Genomic DNA, 26,032 nt, shown 5'->3' with positions numbered 1-26,032 from the left:
TTGTACTACACAGCCTGACAGGATCTTCATCATCTGGACCCTTGCTGGGCATTCTGAAGCAGCCTTAATGTTTTCCAGCATGTTTCCAGTTCTACTCTACCCCTACATCATATTATTGCTGATTTTGTGCTTAGAATTATGCCACTATCCACTATGAATGCCCTTGAATATTGAAAGCACATTTTGCCATTTTGAAGTCTCTCATGACTTTTTTATTTCATAGGAACTTCCATAGAATCCCTGTTTATCTCTATTAAGGCGTTTATCATATTGTCACTTAAATATACGTTGACATGTTGATTTCTCTCAATACCTTCTAAAGACCAAAAGCTGAATCTTGCTGCTGTTGTTGTTTTTGTTCAGTTGCTAACCCATGTCTGACTCTTTGAGACCCCATGGAGTTTAGCTTGCCAGGCTCCTCTGTCCACTGTCTCCCAGGTTTTGCTCAAATTCACATCCATTGAGTCGGTGATGCTATTTAACCATCTCATGCTCTGCCGCCCTCTGAGTCTTGCTAGTATTTGCATATCCTCAGCATCTAGAACCATGCCTGTGACATAATAGATGTTTAGTGCATATTGTTAAATTTCACCAGAACAGAACATTTTCTAATCTCGTATGTCTCTTTTCTGCTCATGATTAAGGCACTGTATCACTTTTTTTTTCTCTTTTAGTGAAGAATAAGTGAGACAATCTCTTTTCTTATTTATAAGTTATTCCTGTAAAGACTTTTATTTTGTCCTAAGAAATACAGGAAGATTTCATGAACTTTGTTTTGAACAAAAATCTATTGTATTGAGGGCTTCTGAGGTGATGCTAGTGGTAAAGATTATCTACCTGCCAATGCAGGAGACATAAAGAGATGCAGGTTTGATCTCTGGATTGGGAAGATCCCCTGGATGAGGGCATGGCAATCCACTTCAGTATTCTCACCTAGAGAATCCCTTGGACAGAGGAGCCTAGCAGGTTATAGTCCATAGCAAATCAAAGAGTCAGACACGACTTAAGCAACTTAGCACGCATGCACAACCTTTAAAAAGAAGATAATGTAGGTAATCTGTATGCTTGCTTCTTGCTGAGAAGCCATTTCTTAATCTATAGATTTACTTTTGATACCCAAGTTCTTCAGCATGGAATTGAAGAGAATTTCAAAAATGTTTTAGAAATTGTGGTGCCAGAGACAGGAAGATTTTCCAGATTTGTCTGTTGCTTCTGTAAGTATATTAAGGTGAATTCTCGGATGTATAGATTAGAAATCTAAAAATCAAAATGCGCTAACCTAAAGCTCAGACACTACTGCTGTGTTCCTTTTGCCTCAATTCATTTGGAATCCCAGAAAGATGAGGTCCAGTCCACAGTGGCCCTTTCTTTCTTTCCTTTTTGAAAACATTATTACCAGCAACACTTCTAACCTGCCCAGAGATTTATCATTGGCCTTATCTGTCATCTTCTCTTCCCTTTTCTTATGCCATTAAAAAAGCATAAAATTCCTATCCTTTTCAATGCAGTGGTTATATATAGTGTCAAAACTATATTGGGTTTAATAAAAAGTAAGCACTGCTCAAAGAATATATTTTAAAAATTTAATATGCTTCCTCAAAATTTGTGTGACTGTCATAGAAATGTATTTGTATTTCACTTAAAATTAATTTAACATTTTTTACATTACAAATCATGGTCTATTTGCTCGTGACCCGGTCCCATTTGCCTTAATTGCCTATGATGGGTCTATTTTTATATCAAGATATTTTTACCTATTAGTGCATCATACGATTTTGCTGCATCAGTGCCTATACATGCATTAAGACGTCTACATGTAAGACTGGAATATTTGTCTTTGTAGACAAATTATTGTGACTGTTTCTTTACTTGAATTTTTTTCAGCTCAGTTTTTAATCGTCTCGTAAACACAGACTTATTGCATATATTTCAGGCCTGGAAGATTTAGCAAATTTATGCCACATCATATTCTAGAAGGTTGGCAGAATACAAGTGACAAGCCATGAAAGTTAAACTGATTTCTAGAATTCACTCCAGGGAACACAAAGATACGTCAGCTCAGAGAGAGAAATTAAAACAGTACATGAGGACTGACTGACCCAATGGGATCAGACATGAGTTGTGAAGGCATTCCAGATGATAAGGATTTCTTGAGCTTTTTTTTTGGTCCAACTCAACTGATGGAGTGAACAAGGATAGTTTCAACTTAACTCAGAATTCTCCTGAGTCACAATTACAGACACACAATACAACATGGCACACAGCCTGCTCTAAATCCAAAAAGAAAGAAAATGGAAAAAAGTTGTTCTGCTTTATATGACTCATACTTTACTTTTATGTGACTCATATTTTACCTTTCCCTGGAAGAAAACTAGCATTTATTGTAATTAACTAGATTTTGGACTCTCCCTGGATGCTGTAGTTTAGTATATTTAAAAATGAAAGTTATACAAATATTTTGCATCTATCCATTTCTCTTTTCAAATATACATGACTCAGATCTATATTCATGTAGCACCAATAGTGGCCTCTATCATTTGCATTAACTGTGTTACCTTATAACATATTTCAAATACGTCTGACCTCTTCAGTATAGTGTAAGCTATTTGCAGCCAGAATCCATAATTTAATCATCATTATATTCTTAGTGTCTAACAGAATTCTTGGTGTGAACCTAGTGTTTAACAAATGTTATTGAATTAGATTCTAGAAAGCATAATAAACATAATTGATAGCAATCTGAAAATTAAACGGGAGCTCAATACATGCTTTGTTAAAGGAATTTATTAATAGTGCCTCTTAAAGGGAAAGTCCAGTTCTTCAGTCTATTCAGGCTCTCTTTTCTCAATATTCTCCATTTCTTTGCTTCCATGTCTCATCAGATGAATCCAGATCTAACTAGGCCCATATGTCTTTGTAACCCACTGTCACGTTTCAAATGACAAAAAAAATGAATAAAGAAAACTTTAAAGGTGGCGTCAAAAGAACCTCAGGAGGTTCACACTGAACAAAAACAAAGCAAAGGAAAAAAAAAAAGAATTCCATCCTTCTTTTCAGTGTTCATCAAAAATCAAGCAAAATAGTTCCTAACACTGTAGGTCTAATGAAAGAGCACTCTTCAGAGCATCGTATATAACTGAACTTAACAAATCTGAACTTTAGTTACAAACCAGACTCAAGAAAATAATACATTGCCTGTCAGAATAGTATAAGGCATGATGCTTCTCAAAACAAACAGATGGCTAGTAAGGTTTGTAAATAGGTAGATAATAGATAGGTAGCTAGATAGGTAAGATAGATAAAACAGAGAAACTTTATAAGCAGTCTGGTGAAAAGAAGACAGTTAGGTTTTGTTTTAATTGATTACATTTTTGAACATGGAATCTACCCTCTCATTTCAATACTGATCGCATCACCACAGTCCAGATCTAGATGCTCCTTTTCCAAGTGACTTTCTCTAAGAGTTGCTTCTACATTTAATCATGCATCCTTCCAATTCACTTTTAATACCATTGCTGGATCAATCGTTCTAAAAAATAAACTTATGTCACATGTCACATCTTTTGTTGGAGCCCTCTGGCATTCAGGAGGAATCTAAGCATGGCTTACTACTCTTCTTAATTTTTCTACCCTTGCCTGCCTGTCAGCTTCCTTTCCCTGTGTCCCACTTAACCTCTGGACCACAGTGAACGATCTTCTGCTTTACATCTGTTCCTCATTCATTCGTGTAGTAAACACTTGTTATCAAACCTACTCTGTGCCATACACTGTATTAGGTGTTAGTGGTGGAAATATGAAATGCTCTCCCTCCAAAAGCTCACAGCTCCTTGATGAAGACAGTATGGGGAGGAGCATCTAACACGGTGTGTAAACTGGAATTTGGGATGCCAGAAGAATGCTCACTATGGGCATCTTCCTGGAAGGTGTTGCATAGCCCAAGTAAAAAGTAACGCAGTTTGCAATTGTGATAATCCAGGCTCTGTCTTCCTAGAAAAAGTCCCTCCTTTCTTTGGCTAACTTACTTGTCCTTTAAACTCAACTCGATGTTCCCTCCCCCGGGAAGTTTTGATTAACTTTCCAGCGTGGTAAGAACTGTCCGTGTGCCTCTACAGATTCTTGTCTTTATCTGCATCACAGCATGACTTTTTCTTGTTGGTTTGCCCGTGAGCTCCTTCTGCATAAGGGATGTATGTTTCTTCTTGTATCCCTAGTGCATTCCCTATGACACATAGGGCCTTTCTTTTAATGTTTGGCAGACATTTCTCAAACAATTAACTGGCTAATGAATTAAGGTTTGTAATCTCACTTGGAAGACATTTTAGAAGTCATATAGGCCAACATGCCCTTGAGTCTATAATGTTCATGACAAGGTAGGCATTCAGCTTGTGCTTCAGCACATCCATTGACAAAGAGTGCATTATTTTCAAAGATGTGCAGAAAACAAATGCTGTGACTGAGTATCCGAGAAGCCACATACGCTTAGTGTGTTTAGAGCAAGAATCAGAACATGTTCAGAGGCAGAGCTTCGGTCACATAGCTTGAGTTTGTGGAAGAGGAGTTGTTCATCAAAAGATAAAGGGACTGAGCAGATCAGACAAAGAGGCAGAAAGGAGCACAGTGGCATCTTGCTTATAATTTCGCAGGACTTCATCCTTCCTCTGTCTTAAATAGCTAAAAGGAGATCCCATTTATGGAACACCATCAAGTATTTACTTTCTAAATATATCCTTAACTTCCAAGTCTCCACCTTTTTGTTTTCATGACTTCCGTTTTCTTTTCCAACTTTTGGGATTTTAGGGGGGTTATTCTAGCATCTTATTTTGTGATATATAGCACAGCCTCCAGGTTTACCTGGGTCATGGCCCTGCTCCCACCTCCTTTAAAGAAATCCCTGAAGCATATTGTCCTCAAGTACTAATTGCTGTTTTTAGATTTGTAGCCCCTTTAATGTGCAACCAGTGCCTTCCCTGTAAAGTGGTTCTCAGGTGTCTAGAACTAAAGGATCTTCATTTGGTAATGGTGCCAGTAAATACTTAATGACAATCTGGAATTCTACAGAATAGTCCTTAGATTTGCACCCAAAGGAGATGTACAGTGTGTTATTAGGTGACACTGGACAAAGTCTTACAGGTCTGGAATCAGATTTCAAGGTGAAAAAGTTTGAAACAAAATTGTTAATTGTCAAATTCCAAGTGACAATTTTTCTCTTAAGCTTTTATCCTAGTACTTAAATTTATGCTTAAGAAGATTTTATTAAACTTACTTTGACTGAATTTCTCTTTATATGGTAAAAGAAAATTACTGATGTAGGGATCAAAATTTATCTGTTCAGTGATCTGATGCTTATGAAAGTAATGCTCAGATTTTGTTCATGTCTAAGTTTTAACACCTAGTAAATGAGAAAGCCAACATTAAATCCCGATTTTCTGATTAGAAATCTATTACTTATCTTCCTGTATCTGCAGTATGTAGGTCCTTAGTGAGATATCATCAGTAGAAGCTGAAGCTTCAGAGCATTTAAATACTATTCATTTCTGATATGTATATTATATTTGTTGGTTCTTTTATATAATGTGAAAAAAGTTCAGAAATATATACAACAGTGAAATATAGGTTTTATACCATAGCTACATAAAGCTCCTTACCCAGTTTAATGCAATAGATTGTTTTCAGTGGAATGGGTATATGAAGTTAAAGTCCTTATCTGGGTTGCATCCTTTTTCTGTACCTCATTCCACCAGTTTGACTGCTTGTGAAAGATCTATCTGTGGAATGGATGTAGTAGGTTTGGCTTCTCATTCCAGATCTCCCTGGAAGAATCTAACTTGGTCAAATAATTTACTCTCTCTGGCCTCAGTTTTTCAATATGTAGCAAACCATACATTGAATCCTATTGCTCAAAGTTTTTAAATAAGAGCCGCAAAGTAATAACAACAAATAAAAGGTAACATTTTTGGGGTACTTTCAACTTGCCTGGAACTATACTTTATCTGTATTACCTGATCTGATTCTACCAGTACCCTAGCACTGGCTTGTTGTGTACTCTGCATTCATTATCATCAGAAATAATGGTGCATTCACCAGCTCTCTTGATGTGAATTGTTTATTAGTCATGGTGTGTGATGAAGAATGAATCATCCTGAAAAAAAATAAAAGGATGAATCATCCTTATTGGTATTTTACAATCAATCTGAAAAGAGCAGAGAAAACATGAAACAGTTATTTGGATTTTCAGATATTCCTGTCATCAGGAACTTTTTTCTCAATTTTGTACAGAGATGAAGAGAAAATATATAGGGTTATAGTCAGTTACTCAACAACTGATGAAGCTTAGAACTCCTCAACACCTGGAAGTAGAAATATGGATTCTACATAAATTTCTATTTTTAGGGGCCCAAACAGAAGTTTCTGTTTTGTAGTACTGACATGGATAGTTAATAGTGTAAGGCATAATTGTGCCTGCATGGAAAGGGGAAACAATATTCATATGCTTAATTTTATTATATAACTGGTTGTTTTATTCTTTGTTCACCCTTGGATATCTATCAGTACAAAACTATAATCCCAGTGTTTTTATTGAACTGGCACATTGCATGATGACAGGGCAGAACGTATCACAGAAAACATCCTAGAACTGTTCATGCCAAGTGCATTATGAAAATGGAGACATGTCTGTCTGGCACACAATATATTTTTCCTTTAGATTTTCCAAGCTTTCTTTGTTTCTCCCTTTGCCAATTTTTTAGAGTATTTAATGGTGCCTGGTAATAACTATAATCAGGGACTATTTCTGTGCTTTGTGATCTTTCTAATGTTGTAATCCAAAGAAAAACAGTGAGATTTGTGGTTTTATGGGAATCCCAAGAGAAAAAGTTATACTTTACTAAATGACATTTTCAGCACGCATGTCAACTATCTAGATATTAAATCATTCAGTTACTTCTTTGAGGGCTTTGCTGGTTCAAACCATCACATATACACACCATGCCTGCTACCCCACATCCATCTCCACATTTATCTAACAGATAAAGAAGATTATAACTAGATTTGAGATACTTCAGGCAAGTGTACTTTTGTCCGAAACCATTAATGAATGCCAAGAAGTATCTAAAGTAAACATTCTAAAGACATCTTGAAGATGTTGATAAACTGACCAAGGACTAGTCTCTGTTTTCACAGTATGCAGTAGGTTTTTTATCACAGACAATGGGTAATTTTAAACATTCTCCTGAAATGTTTCTGTTTCTTTCAAGTAGGGTTAGACACAACAGAGAACTGGCCTGTTCCCAAGAAGCTCACTGAGAACAGTCACTGAACTCCTTCCCGTCGTTCGTAAATGTCTTGGGCTGAGGCAGTGAAAGACTCAGCTTCTATTTGTGAGACTGATCACCTTGAGCTCTCAAGATGATTGCTTTAATGCTTTACTCCAGTTATTCTATAGGAGTATTTCTTATATGCATTTCTGTCTCTCTCCACTCTTTTCTGAGGTCCTATGCAGCAGGTTTGCCTGAAAGTACCAATCTTCAAACTTCAGTGTTTCAGAGTAACTTGTTAAGTCTGTTAAAATACCAATTTCCAAGCCCTAAAACCAGAAAGTCTCACTTTCTGGGAGGGAGATGTGCCATGTTCTCAGTCACATCCGACTCTTTGTGACCCTATGGACTGTAGCCCGCCAGGCTCCTGGGTCCATGGGATTCTCCAGGCAAGAATACTGGAGTGGGTTGCCATTTCCTTCTCCAGGGTATCTTCCTGACCCAGGGATCAAACCCACATCTCCTGTGTCTCCTGCATTGCAGTCTGATTTTGGCTGGAAACACTTCAAGTTACATTGGAATGGATGATCATCACCAAAGGCCATTTTAGCTTCATGATTTTAAAGCTTTTTTCTCTTAAAGGTATTTCTAAACGTGTATGTTGCACAGTCACTATTATGTATGCAAAGTCTTATTTGGGTCTAGAAGTTTGTTCTGCTTGATGTTATTTTTCGTATGCTCTCAATGGAGTTAGAACTTAAATCTCCGTTCTTCTGTCATGCCTGAAAATTAGGTTTCAGAATGAATCTTCTCTCATTGATTGGGTTTGTATGTGTGTGTTCAGTTGCTCAGTCACGTCTGGCTGTTTGCGACACCATGAACTGTAGCCAGCCAGACATCTCTGTCCTTGGGATTCTCAAGGCAAGAATACTGGATTGGGTTTCCATTTCCTTCTCCAGGGGATCTTCCTGACCCAGGAATTGAACTCACATCACCTGCAACTAGTTGAGCTACTGTTGGCCAAATACCCATAGCTGACAGAACCAATCTGGAGGTGTTAATTAATTTCACATTCAACAAATGTTTGCAGCCTACTTATGGCTTAGACAATAAGAATTTGCCTGCAATGCAGGAGACCCGGGTTTGATCCCTGGTTTGGGAAGATCCTCTGGAGAAGGAAATGGTAACCCACTCCAGTGTTCTTGCCTGGAAAAACCCCATAGACAGAGGAGCCTGGTGACTATAGTCCATGGTGTCACAAAGAGTTGGACATGACTGAGTGACTAACACTTTCAGAGATTCTTTTTTCATATTTATCCATCAGTGAAATGAATCAGAGAGTATAGCCATGATCCGTGGATTCAACAGCTGGTGTGAAAAGATCATGCATGTTCTTACCAAGGAGCATTAGATTGAGAGAGCCAGGTCTAAGCCTTATAAGGCTTAGAAAACTGGAAGAACTGGAATTTTAACAGCTGGGATTTTGATGAAATAAGAAATATCTGTCCTTAGAGAACTTTCAAATATCAAGAGGAAATTGATTAATAATAAGAGGTAGCAGAGATTGAAGCTCACCACTCAAGTCTATAACAATATTTCTGTTGGCACAAGATCTTCTCTTGACATTTTTTCCAATGGTATATCTTAATTGGGAAGAATACTGGGGCCCTGCATTATGTGACATAATAGCCATGATATGATAGAGTCAAGTGAAACATTTCATTCTCATATAAAACAGATATTGGAACTTCTTGGATTTCTTCTTAAAAATCCGTATTATAGGTATCTGTATCCTCATTCATGTTGTCATTTGTGCTTAGCCCTAACAGCTAAGATCCCATTGCAACTTATTATGAATTATAAATCAATGCCTTAGACTTAGTACTGTTTTTAAAAACTTAGGAATTTCCTTGCTCACATTATGAAGCTAGGCTTTTGGGAAGAGGAGAAGGTGGAGAGTTCCAGTAGCTTCTCAGCTTGCTTTATCCATCCAGAAGCGTGTGCGGCAGATGTCTAGCTGTTCAATGCTTAGGAGCAGGACGTTATGTGATCTTTTGCAATATGGAGAGAGGAGAGTTTTTCCCTTTACACAGTAGGAATGGGATGTTACAATTCCTGCTATCTCACAAATTTTCTTTTATAGGCTTGGAGAGGATTTGCCTTTCTCTCAGTTTTCTTGTCACCTTTAATTCCACAAGCATGGTTTCAGAGATTCAGGTAAAAGTAATACTATACATCAGGAAGAAGAAATTAAAGGAAGTTGTGATAACTTTTAACTATGTTCTAACACCATTCTGAAGAGTAGAGATTATCTGTGACCCCAAAACACTGACTGGGTGTTTAAGTGAAATTTATCATGAATGGGTGGTATTTTAATAATATCATGTTGTTATTTGAAAGGAGTGGGTCTAAATAATGTCTCCTCTGATTCCAGATGCTTTTTATTAAAACTGAAACAAATCTTTCCAAATCATATTTTCTGTCAAATAAGTTTTGCCAGAGCAATGCCAGTTCTAGCTTGAAATCTCCTCAAATGCTTGTCACTTAATAGAGAGTTAGGCTCTGTATGTTTCAAAAGCCCAACAAATTAGAAAGTGAAATATGACTAATTACATATGTTTGAAGGAGTATTATCTGAATAGTCTCATCAGGAATCCAGATGATGCATTTTAGATAATAAATTCACTTTATTTGTACATCTGATAGCAATTGAAGTCAGTGTAGCCAGCCTTGCCTTTCTTCTTGCAACGTTAGTTTTTATTGACTAACTATAAAGAAAGAATTAAAAACTCAAAAGTATTAAGTACTAAGGAATTCACTTTTTGAATACCTGTTCTCTTGAAAACAAATTATCATGTATTAAGTGGATATTTATCAAGGAACACACTGCTCATTTCAGTGTTGGATTTTTAGGTTCAAGATGAAGATTTTTAGTCACTGAGAAATCTTTTCCACCTCTCTCTGGGGGAAAAATTGTCACATTTTGCTGGGAGTTGTGGATGCTCATAATATTTTATTTCCTTTGAATGTCTGTGGCAAGAACTCCCAGAGGTAAACATGGGCTGAAATGCAAATCTAAGTATTTTCCAAATCCTTTTAGAGATGTTAATAAACATAGCATCAAATGAAGGTTCTGTAGCCAATTACTTGGGATGCATTGCACACCAGTGCCCTACCCTGAGATTTCTGTGTGCAGTAAAAGAGCAAAAGCTGTCAGAAAACTTGTATTATACATGCCCATGTAACTCAGCATTGCCCAAGTTTATTTGAGCACTTTACTGCTAGTGGTCTTCCTCCCAAAAATGTAATCGAAAACTAATCATGAAAAAATGTCAGATTTCAATAGAGAGACATCTATAATTTACCTGACCAGTATTTTTTAAGATCATCCACAACAAAGAAAGTCTGAGAACCTCTCACAGCCAGGAGGAACCTGAAGAGACATGGAACTAAATGTAATATAGAATCTTGGATGAGATTCTAGAACCAAAAAAAAGAAGATTAGGTAAAAACTAAGGGAATTTAAACTACAAACTTTAGCTAATGCATCAGTACTATTTCATTAATTATAGTAAATGAATCACACTAATATGTTAATAACAGGGGAATTTGAGTGCAGACGATACATAGGAACTCTGTATTATCTGTTCAAATGTTTCTGTAAATCTGAAATTGCCCTAAAAATAGAAAACCTGTTAATCTTTTTAAAAGCAATATTAACAAGTCATGTACTTTGTGGGAAAGTTTTCCTATTTATAAGTGTTCATTCTGCACAAAAGCAATAGTCTGGACCATTTAAGTATGTGGAATCTTATTTAAGCTGTTCTGGTAAAGAAAAAGTAAAGAAATCAAGGCATGTAAAGGTAAGGATGCTGAACCAACAGTCTCACTAGCAATAAAATATTGTGATCAAGGTCACAGTTTGAATGTAGATCATTTTTTCAGCCCATTAGATAGGTGGAGATGCCAGAACAACTCAGAAGAAGCACAGTCCTCAGACTCCCAATTTAGGTCCTTTCATGTTTGACTAGAATACAGCAGCAGAGTGGGATCTAAAACATTGCAGAACCATCTTTATAAAAGATGCTGTTTTCAGATGGACACGTGGAGTGGTTAGTTCATAGGACACACTCCTCCCATTAGGCTCTCCTGTCCCAAAAATTGGCTGTGCCTGTCTTGGAACATTCATACATTTCTCTGTGATACATGGGCAGAAATTTGCAAGTAACTCTTATTATTGGACTTACCAGGTTTTCAGGTTCCTCTTCCTATACCAACAATTCCAGAAAAACTACTGAAAGTATTTTATATGTAACTGGTGGTATGATGACTGTTAGTATCATTATAATAATGATGGCAAAAGTAGAAACTACTGCTTACTGAGCTTGCTGGGGGCTGTGCTGAGTCCTTACTTTCTTTAAATTTGCAACAAAGCAATAAACTAGGCATCATTGTCCTCATTTTACAGATAAAGATACTCTTCTATGTATGCAGTTCTTTATACATCGTCAGTGATGTGGGGATACACTTTGATTTATTCAGAAGCCCTCCAATCAATGTTTTAAAAACTAAATTGCTTAAATCCTGTTTAAATGCTCATAGGGAAGATAAGTATAACCCTTATGGGAAGCAATTGTGGGGGTGTGGGGAGGGGCTTTGGTGTTGTCAAATTAGTTCAAATGAGTTAACTCATATAGTTCTTGGTATGAACAGAAAATTAAAATAGGGACCTTAGAATAGCATTGAAATTCAGTAAAATAATAATAATAAGATTCTTGCTAGAAATCTGATAGAAAGCTTACTTTCGTGACAGCTTTATTTATTTGTGATGTCTCTAAACAGAACTTGGTAGCTAGAATTGGTTTTGTTTTCATAGAATTTTTGTTTGTTTATTTGGAGGGTTTGGTTTGAGTTACTATCTTGAAAAAAAAAAAAAAAAGGAAAATGTTCTTAGCTTCCATGAGAGATTCTGATTGTCTATGTCATCATCAGGGTGGGGACAATAGACCATCAATGAAGCTACATTGCTGGCAACAGCATTTCAAAACAGTGATGTATCACTTCTTGTCAACTAGGTCTGTAAATTCAGTGGCTTCAGCATATAAGTTAAGGCTGTGCAGTACCTACTGTTTCCTTATTAACACATGCAGAATACCTACTCCATGACTTATTCAAACTTTGCTATAATTTTTGGCCACCTAATGAATATTAGTGACTTAACTGAATTGACTTAACTGTGAAATAATACTGTAAGTTATGACATAGGCCTAATATTATATTTATTCTCTATGTAAGATTTATACTAAGAGAAAATAGCGTTCCCTTTTTAATCTATAGATAGAGCTTAGAAAAGTTAAGTCAAAACTATCTTTCTCTTAATATTCAGTATCCAGAAAGATATATCTACCTCTGTTTTGAATTAAACATCTTTGAAACTGAAAGGACTAATATACTGACCATTGTCTTTTCTAGATTTCATAGAGAGTTGTTTTAAAGAGTATTTGGAATAATTTTCCATAATCCAGCATGTCCCCTCAGCCATTCTTTTCCCCACGGTTTTCTATCCAGTTTTCTCATATTACAGATTTTCCCTATTTTCCCTATTTTCCTATTGAGTCAATGTCATATGTCAATGAAAGTTAGCTCAGATATGTCCTTAAATGCTAAACACTAGTTTTAAAAAATAGAGTATATGAAACTAATGGTGATCTTATATGAAAAAATAAATAAATAAATATTCCGGAATAGGTCTGTTAAAAACTAAGGTGTTAACAGTAGCTACCTCTTGATATTAAAAGTGGGTTATTGAATGTGTTTTCTTGACCATTAGTTGCTGGTGAGTTTGCTGTCAATTTTCCCTATTGTAGTGCTTCAGATAAGCTTTCTCCAAGGTCAAGGCTGCCATTTTTCTTCTTCCAATCACAGGAAACATCCCAGGACATTGAAGAATGGCAGATGATCGGAAAGATGAAGCAAAGGCGCCTCACTGGACCTCAGCTCAACTTACAGAGGCATCCGCCCAGCCACACCCACCGGAGATCAAGGATCAAGGTGGGGCAGGGGAGGGACTTGTCAGAAGCGCCAATGGATTCCCCTACAGAGAGGATGAAGAGGGCGCCTTTGGAGAACATGGGTCACAGGGCACCTACTCAAATACCAAAGAGAACGGAATCAACGGAGAACTGACCTCAGCTGACAGAGAAACAGCAGGTAACTAAGGGCTCTTCTGTCGCCAGTGCTTGCTCTGTGCTTTGACGTCTGTTTACACTTAAAGTGAATTAGTTTACAGCCCTGATCTTTCACTAGTGCCAGGACTGAAATTCCAGCCAGTCAAGGGAAATAGACACCAAAAGGAGAGAAAAATCATAGGAACTAGCCTGACATTCCCCCAGATCAGTTATATTCTCAGTCTTACCTCCTTTTTAATTTTTAATTTACTTTTGGCTGTGCCAAGCAGCTTGCAGGATCTTAGTTCTCCGACTGCGGATCAAACCCAGGGCCCTCACAGTGAAAGCTCAGAGTCCTAACCTCTGGACCACCAGGGAATTTCCATTTACCACCTTAATTTTAGTAGACAAATGGCTTGGTGTGTGTGTGTTTTGCTAATAACTGTCAGCATTGTAAATCACTGAAAAAAAAAAAAAAAACTTCACTAACTGAGATTCTCTTGAATGATATTGGACTTAAATCTGATTAACTGATAAGAATCGCATTTACTTTTTAGGGCAGGAAGGAATGTAGAGTCTGTCTCCCAGCTTTTAAAAAGGAAAAAAGAAAGGAAAACAGCACGTGCATACACGGGAACCATTTAATACTTCTCGCTTTTAAAGAACTAATATACAGATGCTTAAAGGATAATAGAATATAATTTAATCTTAAAGTGTAATTTCTACAACAAGTTTGTTGATGATATTGTCATTAATGGCTTAGAGAAACATTCAGTTCGGTTCAGTCGCTCAGTCATGTCCGACACTTTTCTATCCCATGGACTGCAGCACATTAGTCTGCTCTATAATGTTCTTTACCATTATTTTCCTTTTCTCTGTAATTCAGAATTTAATGTGTTTGAAGATAGTAATTTGCAGACATGCTACTCCAAAAAAAGTAAGTAAACTGCTAGTAAGAAAGGCTCTGTCTGCTTCAAGATCATTCCTTACTTACTCAAGGGTTAGTTTTCTATACTCAATTGGTTAGCCACACATCTGCTGTACACTCAGTTCAAAAAATATATTTAAATTTTAATGGGCAAGTATGAAAGGCATTTCAAATAACTGAGGAGAAATTACATACATACATACATACATACATACATACATAGTGTGATTCTTTTCATTTAACAAAGTATGTTGAACATTTTCTACGTATAAGCTGTGCCAGGACGAGTGCAAAGAATGGGCTCTGAGCTTCCCAGAGCAATTGATCTAGTAGCACACATGAGACCTGTGGGTACAGCTACTTCAAATACAGAACACAGTACATTCAGTGCCACATGAGCAGTATAGAAAGGCAAAGCTGAAGAGGGGTTGTTTCCAAACCAAGGTCCCAAATCACGTACAGAAGCATCTTGAGGTTCCACAGCAGACGCACAAGAGTGTGGCAGAGCGTTTTTAAATACCCAGATGAAATTCTGTGATATTCAATAGCTGTCAAATACTGCATGAACTATTAATTTAAGATAGTTTGGTTTCAACATTAGGTCATACTACATTCTTCTTCATGATGTCCTGTCTCTTTGAAGCTGGGATTTTGGGGTCTTTTCAAAGTTGCTGTGATAAAAAAGCAAATACCCTGCAGAAATGTATGTGGAACAGGAAAAAGAGAGTGGCAGTGTCCAAGCTAATTCAAGGATTTGAAAAGCTGTCCAGTGCCCTATACACACCCATGTCCCATTAGTAAGAAATTGTGGTTAAGAATGAAATAAAAATACTATTTTTACTTTTCATGGTTACAGGGAAGATTAAATGAGATAGAGTGTATAAAATAAATGACTCAAGAAATAGTGTCTGTACCATTGTTATTGTGATTATCAGTGGTGGTAGTTCTGTTCATATAGACAACAGGACACCCTCGATCAGGAACTATTTTTCAACAGTTAAGTGTAATACAGTTTGAAGAGAGTGCGACTTGGGTATCAGGAGCGCTAACTGGGAAAATTTTGAAGTGATTGAGGCATGGCGAGTTGAGAACATGTTAGGAAAAAAATGATTGTGGGAATAAAGGAGGTAATGTGAGAAACCAAGATTTTTCTCATCATTGGCCCCTGCACCAGTTGACATTATACCTCAAAGACTCAATAAATGTGTGTTGAGTGAGCAGTTGAGTGAATGACACAAAAAGAAGAAAGTTCTTTTCAAATTAATGGGGAAAGCTATTGAAAAGCCTTAACTTTGTCTCTTGAACTCTCACCAGTTGACTCTCACTGACTATTATGGAGGTTTATTATATACCCAAGAAAAAAATCACTTGTAGCATGCTTGGTCAAGCAGGACAGAACCAACATCATTAACTATTTCATTTTTTCAATATCTTAATTAAGTATTTGAGAGCATCAGAAAAAAATCTACTTGTCAGGTCAGTGTGGCCTTGCCAGCTTCTTTGAGAAAATAACATAAATTAAAAGGAAACTAACAGATGGCTCAAGACCATCCAGAGTTAATTTTGAATTCAGCTTAACATATATCAAATGAATATTACATTGCCTTTGGGACACTGATTATGTAAATTTTATATGTATATTCATAGTGACAAAGATTGTAAACAGTGATGTTTTCAGTCCAAACGATGATGTAATTTTAAACCAGCCTCCCTCCAGAGAAAAGACTGAGTATTGAATCCATCAGTCATCCATGTATGGAAGGCAGCAGGAGAGGAAAATGTGAATTGTTATCTTCTCATACCTACAGAGGATTTTTTCAGTGATAAGTTAATGTGCAATTAAATTTCTCTCCAAGTTCAGTTCAGTCGCTCAGTCGTGTCCGACTCTTTGCGACCCCATGAATCGCAGCACGCCAGGCCTCCTTGTCCATCACCAACTCCCAGAGTTCACTCAAACTCACATCCATCGAGTCGGTGATGCCATCCAGCCATCTCATCCTCTGTCGTCCCCTTCTCCTCCTGCCCCCAATCCCTCCCAGCATCAGAGTCTTTTCCAGTGAGTTAACTCTTTGCATGAGGTGGCCAAAAGTACTGGAGTTTCAGCTTTAGCATCATTCCTTCCAAAGAAATCCCAGGGCTGATCTCCTTTAGGATGGACTGGTTAGACCTCTTTGCAGACCAAGAGACTCTCAAGAGTCTTCTCCAACACCACAGTTCAAAAGCATCAATTCTTTGGTGCTCAGCTTTCTTCACAGTCCAACTCTCACATCCATACATGACCACTGGAAAAACCATAGCGTTGACTAGACAGACCTTTGTTGGCAAAGTAATGTCTCTGCTTTTTAATATGCTGTCTAGGTTGGTCATAACTTTTCTTCCAAGGAGTAAGTGTCTTTTAATTACATGGGTGTGGTCACCATCTGCAGTGATTTTGGACCCCCAAAAAATAAAGTCTGACACTGTTTCCACTGTTTCCCCATCTATTTCCCATGAAGTGATGGGACCAGATGCCATGATCTTCGTTTTCTGAATGTTGAGCTTTAAGCCAACTTTTCACTCTCCTCTTTCACTTTCATCAAGAGGCTTTTTAGTTCCTCTTCACTTTCTGCCATAAGGGTGGTGTCATCTGCATATCTGAGGTTATTGATATTTCTCCCGGCAATCTTGATTCCAGCTTGTGCTTCTTCCCGCCCAGCGTTTCTCATGATGTACTCTGCATAGAAGTTAAATAAGCAGGGTGACAGTATATAGCCTTGACAAACTCCTTTTCCTATTTGGAACCAGTCTGTTGTTCCAGTTCCAGTTCTAACTGTTGCTTCCTGACCAGCATATAGGTTTCTCAAGAGGCAGGTCAGGTGGTCTGGTATTCCCATCTCTTTCAGAATTTTCCACAGTTTATTGTGATCCACACATTCAAAGGCTTTGGCATAGTCAATAAAGCAGACTTTATATAGACTCCAAACTTTGGCTTAATAAAATAATAAATTGTATTATTGATGGCTTGTATGTAATTGTTCCACAAATTGCAAACAAAAATCATCCCCAGTGAAAAAGGAATATTCTTTAATCTTAGATGTGATCTTTAAAAATGCTATCCTTTGATGATAGAGACCATTGATTGAGCAGGCATTATATTTTGAGGTGATTATTTGAGTGAGGACCAAGTTATATATTACCCCACTCTTTCATCATTTCGTGTAATCTATCAGTATATTGCAATTTCTCCTATATGGATGTTTTTCAGGATGTTGCAAACAGGAAACATTTCCCATGACATCCTCAGCTGTCTGTTACAATGTCCAGACCATGGCTGATCAAAGCCAAAGATCTTTCTTCTACTTTCCTTTTCTTCTACTTTCACTTTTAGAAATAAATCTTTTGCTCAACATTGTTTATTCATATCTATAAACAAGATCACATAATAAATGAATTGCAATCATCAACTCTCCTTCCTCTTTCCTTCATCAGAGGACACTTACTTTAACCAAAGAGCTGCCTCATTCTCTCTCATCCACCCCTTTCAGTGTTCACCTTCATGTCTGGACCATAATAACTTTTTAATTTTTGAAGGTGCCAGGCCATAGTCAGCTTACCTTTGATCTTATGCACTAAGGTGGTGGGGGAGGAAGCAGCGAGGTGGGGTTGCACAGAAAATGCTGGAAGGAAATAACACTTTATATTTAATTTACAACTTACTCGTCTAGATTTTTGTCTCTTCCTTACAATTTAAAGCTAATCCATAGAAAGGTAGATAGAATTATACTCACCTAGTATCACATAACTTTTTACTTTAAGAATTTTTCTTATATTTACTTATTAAAGTGTCATTTTTAGAAGCCATGCCACTGAAGCCTAAAACAACAGAAGAGAAACCATAGAAAATCCATGAAAAATGGGCCACTTAAGAAAGTTATTGTTATTGATAAGTGAATACAACATAATTCTGAAACAAGTCATTTTAAAATCATTTTCCACCATGGTTAATAAGAATAAAGGCTTGTAATAAACCCTTCTTCTCTTTTCCACCTTATCTTTATTGAGGAAAGCAAACAAAATGCATTTCAGTCCCCACAGAGTTTCAACTCTGGGTGATAATTAGGAGACTCATATTTAAGCTTCTTATTTATAGGTGGTGCTCAAATGCACATTACAATTTATATCAAGATAACATCTGGGCTTCCCAGGTGGCAGTGGTGAAAGAATCCACCTGCCAATGCAGGAAATGCAAGAGACGCAGGTGCAGTCCCTGGGTCGGGAAGATCCCTTAGTGTAGGAAATGGCAACCCATTCCAGTATTCTTGCCTGGGAAATTCTATGGATAAAGGACCCTGGTGGGCTACAGTCCATGGAGTTGCAAGGAGTCAGAAAGAACTGAGTGACTGAATACGCAATACGCAAGACAACATCCAGATAACTAAATGTTATCTTGTAAGATGACCTCTCCTATTTCTCCTATTTATGGGTTTAGTGACCCATGCAGGATACTTGGCTAAAGCCAGCACACAGGTCTGCTTTATGGGGCCGTGCTCCTTCCACTGCCCCGTGCAGCTAGATGCCCAGTGGCAACAATAACCAGTCATAGCCAGAGACAGTTCTTCCATTGCAGAATGGTCACATCCATGTGCCTTTCAGCATGATGGCAAATTTATTCCCAGTTTTCAGCTTGAATGGAGAAAGAAAGGCAATTCTGAGATGTTTACAGATGCCAAAACTTTGAAGTATTTAAAATCACACTTTTTAAGTGATTTTGACTATTCTGAGGTACGATGCTTTGAACATTGGTTAAAATAAAAAACAGCAGTCACAGTGTAAAGTGCCTTTGTGATTATCATAAGTCACTGCCAGGTCTCTTTTTGAGTAAATTTGAAGATTAAAGGTCAGTCCTTCGGCAAACTACCCCTTGATTTCCCAAGGGTTTGCAGTGTTTCTCCAGCATTTCTGGGGCATTTCTCCAGGTCTGCTCCCATCAAAGCAGTGAGATCTGTAAAACCCTTCTGGGTTATCACAGTCACTTTTTCCAGAGCTTTCCGATGGAGATGCACCTTCTAAAGCTCAACGTGCCCTTTCACATCCTCCTGATTCAAGCAGCCCAGTCATGAACATACTTGGATATCTAAGTTTTTTGTTGCTGAAATTATAAATTTCAGATTGAAAATGCATAGTGGAGAAAAAGGTTATCAGCAGTCACAAGCAAAAATCTGAATATACCTCTACACTTCTCTCTCTCCCTTTCTAATTTTAGAAAATTTTAATCTGCATTTTCTCACCCCATATTCCCCTCCCTCCATTCCCACATTTTAGATATAATGGTAGGAATCACCATCCCATTTAAACTATGGTATATTATACATAATATATATTAATGCACACAGAGCAAAATAGTGCAGAACCATTTCTGTGAAGTTACTGAAGCCGGCCCCACCACCCCTCAAGGCAAATAAATAGGCTGGCCTAACAATACAAAAGGTTGCAGATTTTCCTTTCCTTGTTGCCATGCCAACCACTCATTGCTCTGGCTGCCATTTCCCCAAGCTCCGCAGAGGAGTGTGCAGAGCAGTTATTTAGCATTCAGGGTGGATCTGCAGAAAAGCACACGGCCTCACTGCAAAGTGTCTGCACCTGGCGGCACCGATGGACAAGGACAGAAAATGGGGATCTTTGCAATGTTTTCCTTCGAAAGGTTGGGCATCTGGGTCTAGAAAAAAGTGAGAAAGACAAGAATTGCTAGAAAAGGCATGAGGTTTGTATTTGTCACCTTTGCTTTGTCCTGTGTGCTCTCTATACTGTTTGAAGCAGGTTTGAAGTATTAGCTTCAGTCATATGTGACTTGCCTTGGAAAATAGAAGGGGATCTGAACCTAATTGGGGGCTGTCTTACCTGGACTTTATAGTGAAGAACAGCCTCTCAACCTTGGTAAGGTTGCTTGCTTATAGCAGATATTGCTAAATACAGCTTAAAATGTTTTACAAATTAGAAGAAAAGATAGGTACCAGATACAGTTGTTTATTTAAATGTGCAATTGTAGGTAGTTCTTTCTATAAAAGAATTACCTTGTATCTTTCTTTGCTCTTCAGCCAGAATCTTAGAGAGGAATGTGATTGTTTGAAGCCAGTAATTATGAATCAGAATTTAAGGAAAACTTGGTTTCTCTTGACTCCTTTTAATTAAACCCAGTGACTCAACAAATAAAACCCATGATTTTATTCCTTGGAATTTTAATTGCCTACAAACAGTTCAAGTGGTGAAGAGTAAGGCTTGATCTAATGTAATATAATATAATACTTAAAAATTAAGATTAATTTGCATATGCATTTGCAATGTATGTTCCCATACTCCCATGTATGTTCCTCCAGAAAATTCCTCCCTTGCACTTGTGGAAATCATTCTCGTTTCTTTATTGTCTTGTTTGGGTTAAAGTCAGAACTACATCATAGACACTAATATATATATATATACACACACACACACACACACACATACACACACACATATATATAATTCTCTTTGGTCCACTGACACTTTGAAAAATTATTGTTTGAATTTGAATCTTAATGCAACAGATTTGAGCTAAGGAGAGTTCAGAACTACTTATAAAAATTTCTCTTGTTTCTAGCTATAAATATAATTTAATAGCATTGTATTTTTCACTTGAGCCTTTCTCATAATACTATATTTTTTTCAAGACCCTTATCAAATTTTCTCCTAATTTGCTACCACATTGTATCATCATATTTTTCTTTCAATGTATCCCAATGATTTGAGGTTTTTTAAAATCTCCATTTAGAGAAGATTTCTAAACAGTTCATAAAATCTTTTTTGTTTGTAGTGAATAGGTGACAATAATCAGTCATGGAAGCCAGTCTTCCTGATTTTTTTTTTTTTGGACCCTCTAAGCCTATGTTTCGGTGAGGTTTATGCATGACCTTTATATGTCCCTTATTCAATTGCTAAGAATTCTCTCCTCCCAGAAAATAAAAGAGAAAAACCTTAATAGTAATTTGGAACAAATAAATTAATATCTGGAGAATATTCTTCATCAGTCACTAAGGTGTGTTTTTGAAAAGTATGAGATATATATATATAAATTTGATTATATTGCTTGCATATACCTGAGAAAAATGTCTGTCACTGTATACCAAATATCCCCTTGAGGGCTGGCTTCAGGTTTGGTTTTATCGCTACTGGGAGGTTAGTAGGTCAGGGAGTACCTAGCAGTCATCAACACCTCCCTCTTGTCTCCCCAAGCTACTTGAGATGAACCGACTTTCTGCTTCAATGTATCAAGCCCTCTCATTCCCTCACACTTCACTGCGCCTTAGCACATTACATAAAGCACTGCTTTGATTGTCAGGGGAGTCTGGAAATTCATACCAGGAGCAGATGAACAGAACAACGGGTGCAGCATTGCAGACCTGGTAGTTTAAGCATGATCTGACTTGACATCATGAATCCTGAGGGGGAAAGGACACCAAACCGCCCAGTGCCCTCCCTCTGTGTGACTCGCCTTACTTACTCCCTCAGCCTTACTCGCTGATGAGCAGACAAAGAGGGAAGCATAGGTTCTAGGCTCTCACAGCAGCATTTAACCAGTATGCAAATACTAGGTAATGCTAGTATGCAAATGTTAGAAAGGAGAGTTAAATGTCCACTTTTACAACTGATTTCATCAATGCTCAAACTTCAGAAAACATTAGGCAAAATGGGTACTAAGGGAGCAATCAACACATGATTCAGAGAAAAATCTTGTGTAACAGAGATGATTCAGCCTCAGCACCCTGAAAATTAGATTCAATATTTTCAGTCCAGGTTTTGTGTTTGGAAATTAAGGTCAAGGTAAGGCTGGGAGCTGAGCACCTCTGATTCTTGCATAAGTTACTCCAGCATGAGTAGTCAGTTCTCTGTTTGAACTAACAGTGTTCTCTTTTGCAAACCTAGTTAATTTGCCCAAGCAATCTGTTCTGGTTTCATTCACATGCCGCATCATGAAACAAGTGACAAAGGACTCATTTGAAAGGGTACATGCAACAGAAGAGATTATCAGAAATCCATGATCAAAGGTCCAGAGCTGATTCATTTTATTCTCTCAAGTGAATCTCTTCCTCTTTCAAATACCTCTGTGTGCCATTTTATGTCTTGCTAATAGCCCTGGGTGTTCATTGGAAGGACTGACGCTGAGGCTGAAACTCCAGTACTTTGGCCACCTCATGCAAAGAGTTGACTCACTGGAAAAGACTGATGCTGGGAGGGATTGGGGGCAGGAGGAGAAGGGGACAACAGAGGATGAGATGGCTGGATGGCATCACCGACTCGATGGACGTGAGTTTGGGTGAACTCCGAGAGTTGGTGATGGACAGGGAGGCCTGGTGTGCTGTGATTCATGGAGTCACAAAGAGTCGGACATGACTGAGTGACTGAACTGAACTGAATAGCATTGATCATAAGTGTTTTGAGGTGGAAGGTGTGCTTCATTCATCTCCATGTTCCTTCTGACATATGATGTAATGCTTATACTCCCATCAGTTCAGTTCAGTTCAGTCACTCAGTCATGTCTGACTCTTTGTGACCCCATTAAATGTATATAAATATACATCAAAATATATAATTATATTTATTCACTCAAAGGTTAACCTTAAATTCTTTCTGAAACAAGGCAGAGAAACAAGCAAATAAATTAATAAACATGTGCATGTGTGCATGTCTACAGACTGGCATCAGTTGCTCAGTCATGCCCGACTCTTTGCGACCCCATGAATCGCAGCACGCCAGGCCTCCCTGTCCATCACCAAGTCCCGGAGTTCACTCAGACTCACATCCATCGAGTCAGTGATGCCATCCAGCCATCTCATCCTTTGTCATCCCCTTCTCCTCCTGTGCCCAATCCCTCCCAGCATCAGAGTCTTTTCCAATGAGTCAACTCTTTGCATGAGGTGTCCAAAGTACTGGAGTTTCAGCTTTAGCATCATTCCTTCCAAAGAAATCCCAGGGCTGATCTCCTTCAGAATGGACTGGTTGGATCTCCTTGCAGTCCAAGGGACTCTCAAGAGTCTTCTCCAACACCACAGTTCAAAAGCATCAATTCTTTGGCACTCAGCTTTCTTCACAGTCCAACTCTGACAACCATACATGACCACTGGAAAAACCATAGCCTTGACTAGACGGACCTTAGTCGGCAAAGTAATGTCTCTGCTTTTCAACATGCTATCTAGGTTGGTCATAACTTTTCTTCCAAGGAGTAAGCGTCTTTTAATTTCATGGGTGTGGTCACCATCTGCAGTGACTTTGGACCCCCAAAAAATAAAGTCTGGCACTGTTTCCACTGTTTCCCCATCTATTTCCCATGAAGTGATGGGACCAGATGCCATGATCTTCGTTTTCTGAATGTTGAGCTTTAAGCCAACTTTTCACTCTCCTCTTTCACTTTCATCAAGAGGCTTTTGAGTTCCTCTTCACTTTCTGCCATAAGGGTGGTGTCATCTGCATATCTGAGGTTATTGATATTTCTCCCAGCAATCTTGATTGCAGCTTGTGCTTCTTCCAGTCCAGCGTTTCTCATGATGTACTCTGCATAGAAGTTAAATAAGCAGGGTGACAATATACAGCCTTGACGTACTCCTTTTCCTATTTGGAAACAGTCTGTTGTTCCATGTCCAGTTCTAACTATTGCTTCCTGACCAGCATATAGGTTTCTCAAGAGGCAGGTCAGGTGGTCTGGTATTCCCATCTCTTTCAGAATTTTCCACAGTTTATTGTGATCCACACAGTGAAAGGCTTTGGCATAGTCAATAAAGCAGAAATAGATGTTTTTCTGGAACTCTCTTGCTTTTTCCATGATCCAGCGGATGTTGGCAATTTGATCTCTGGTTCCTCTGCCTTTTCTAAAACCAGCTTGAACATCTGGAAGTTCATGGTTCACGTGTTGCTGAAGCCTGGCTTGGAGAATTTTGAGCATTACTTTACTAGCGTGTGAGATGAATGCAATTGTGCAGTAATTTGAGCATTCTTTGGCATTGCCTTTTTAGGGATTGGAATGAAAACTGACCTTTTCCAGTCCTGTGGCCACTGCCGACTTTTCCAAATTTGCTGGCATATTGAGTGCAGCACTTTCACAGCATCATCTTTCAGGATTTGAAATAGCTCAACTGGAATTCCATCACCTCCAGTAGCTTTGTTCGTAGCGATGCTTTAGTTGGTGCTAATAAATATTTTTGAAAGTGAGATGAAGAGAGATCCTGAAACTATCACAACACTATAAATCAGCTATACCCCAATACAAAATAAAAAGTTCAGAAAAAAGAAAAAAAAGGAAGAAAGTATTCATGTTCAATTTTGAGAATGGAAATTACATAAACAAAATAGGGCTACAAAAACTTTGAATATATTTGTGTAAATATTGTGTAAGCAACATATTTGTGAGAAAGATGATGTTAGAAATGTTGGAACTAAAGAGGCAGATGGAGGAACATGGGAGGAGGCTGGATTCAGAGTAAAGACTGTAGAAGTGTTGACTAGCTCAATCAAGTTGGACTTTGAAATACTGTTGTAAAGAGAGTATCATGGAGGGATATAGCGGAAGACTTGTTATGTTCTGCAAATGCGAGGGAAGATTTGGAGTGAAGAAAACATATCTTTGACTTAAGATAGAAGTAAGACATCTGATTAGAAATACAATCTTGATGATGAAAACACCTGAACTGGGAAGAATATAAAAAATGAGGATATATGACCTTTCTGAGACACATCCATAATCTAACAGCTAAGAAGTACACAGATTGGACAGCTTTTCTTGTTCATTCTTGCAAAATAAAGTCTGATGTAAGAGTTGGCCTCAATAGAAAATGATACTGAAATATCCTGCAAACAGAACTCTAAAATGCACACCTTTGTTGATCTTCTGGTTTTAAGGAAAAGATTGCCTCACTACTATAAATCAGAAGGCCACATAAATTTCATTTCTGACAAATGGACAAACTGAATCTTAAAGAAAATGGATGCTCTAAGTCATAGACTTAATTATACTTCATTAAAGGAATATACTAGTATTGTCTTGGAGAGATGTTATATATCCTATTTTTGAAGGTCAATCTAATTAATATATCACCAATGTTCTTTTACACTGCTTCATCTTTGAGTCTATAAAATTACTTGAAAATGATAAGTTCTTAGGTAATAAACAGCATTTCCCTATTGAATAACAGGGATATTTATTCACTAATTTTAGGAAAAATGTTTCAGTTTGAATCAGACACACTTCTCTAGTTTTCTTATTTTAAAAAATCTTAAAAGCTGCATGTAATTGAAGATTTTCTTTCCTTTTTGACATATTAAAATAAAAAATGCTCACATTTACATTTTCTAATTTTAATTATTTCAGTATTTAAAGGATAGTATTTAATTAAACTAGTTAATTTTATAAGCAGTTTTTAAAATGAATCAGTTCTTTGGATACTTTTTTCTCCTTGTTGCATTTCCATGCTACTATTCTTTATCTTAAGCTAAAGTGTAGGATTTTCTTCTTTAAAATTTATCTATTGGTTTTTTGAAAAATCAAGATTTGTGACTAAAGTTTGGGAAAGATTGGAATAAACCCGTTCTCCTAAGAGCTTTACCAGAATTGATTTTTCTCAAAAAAAAAAAAAAAAAATTGCACTAACTTGGCCTGTCTCACAAAGCATGTAAGACAGTTC

At 37.5% G+C, this 26,032-nt stretch overlaps 1 protein-coding gene across 23 annotated transcripts in view; it reads left to right on the top strand.

The window, feature by feature from the left end:
- Positions 1-26,032, top strand: part of MAP2 (microtubule associated protein 2) — a 298,493-nt gene that overhangs the window by 206,504 nt on the left and 65,957 nt on the right. For all 23 annotated transcript variants that reach the window (XM_018060031.1, XM_018060047.1, XM_018060069.1 and 20 more), the window contains one exon: positions 13,179-13,463. In XM_018060031.1, the coding sequence (XP_017915520.1) occupies positions 13,202-13,463 (262 nt within the window). In that variant the 5' untranslated portion in view covers positions 13,179-13,201. The remainder of the gene's footprint in view (positions 1-13,178; positions 13,464-26,032) is intronic.

This window comes from Capra hircus, chromosome 2, assembly GCF_001704415.2.
Source record: "Capra hircus breed San Clemente chromosome 2, ASM170441v1, whole genome shotgun sequence".
NCBI lineage: Eukaryota > Metazoa > Chordata > Mammalia > Artiodactyla > Bovidae > Capra > Capra hircus.
Note: the sequence above shows the minus strand (reverse complement) of the source record. Positions and strands in the feature narration are given on the sequence as shown.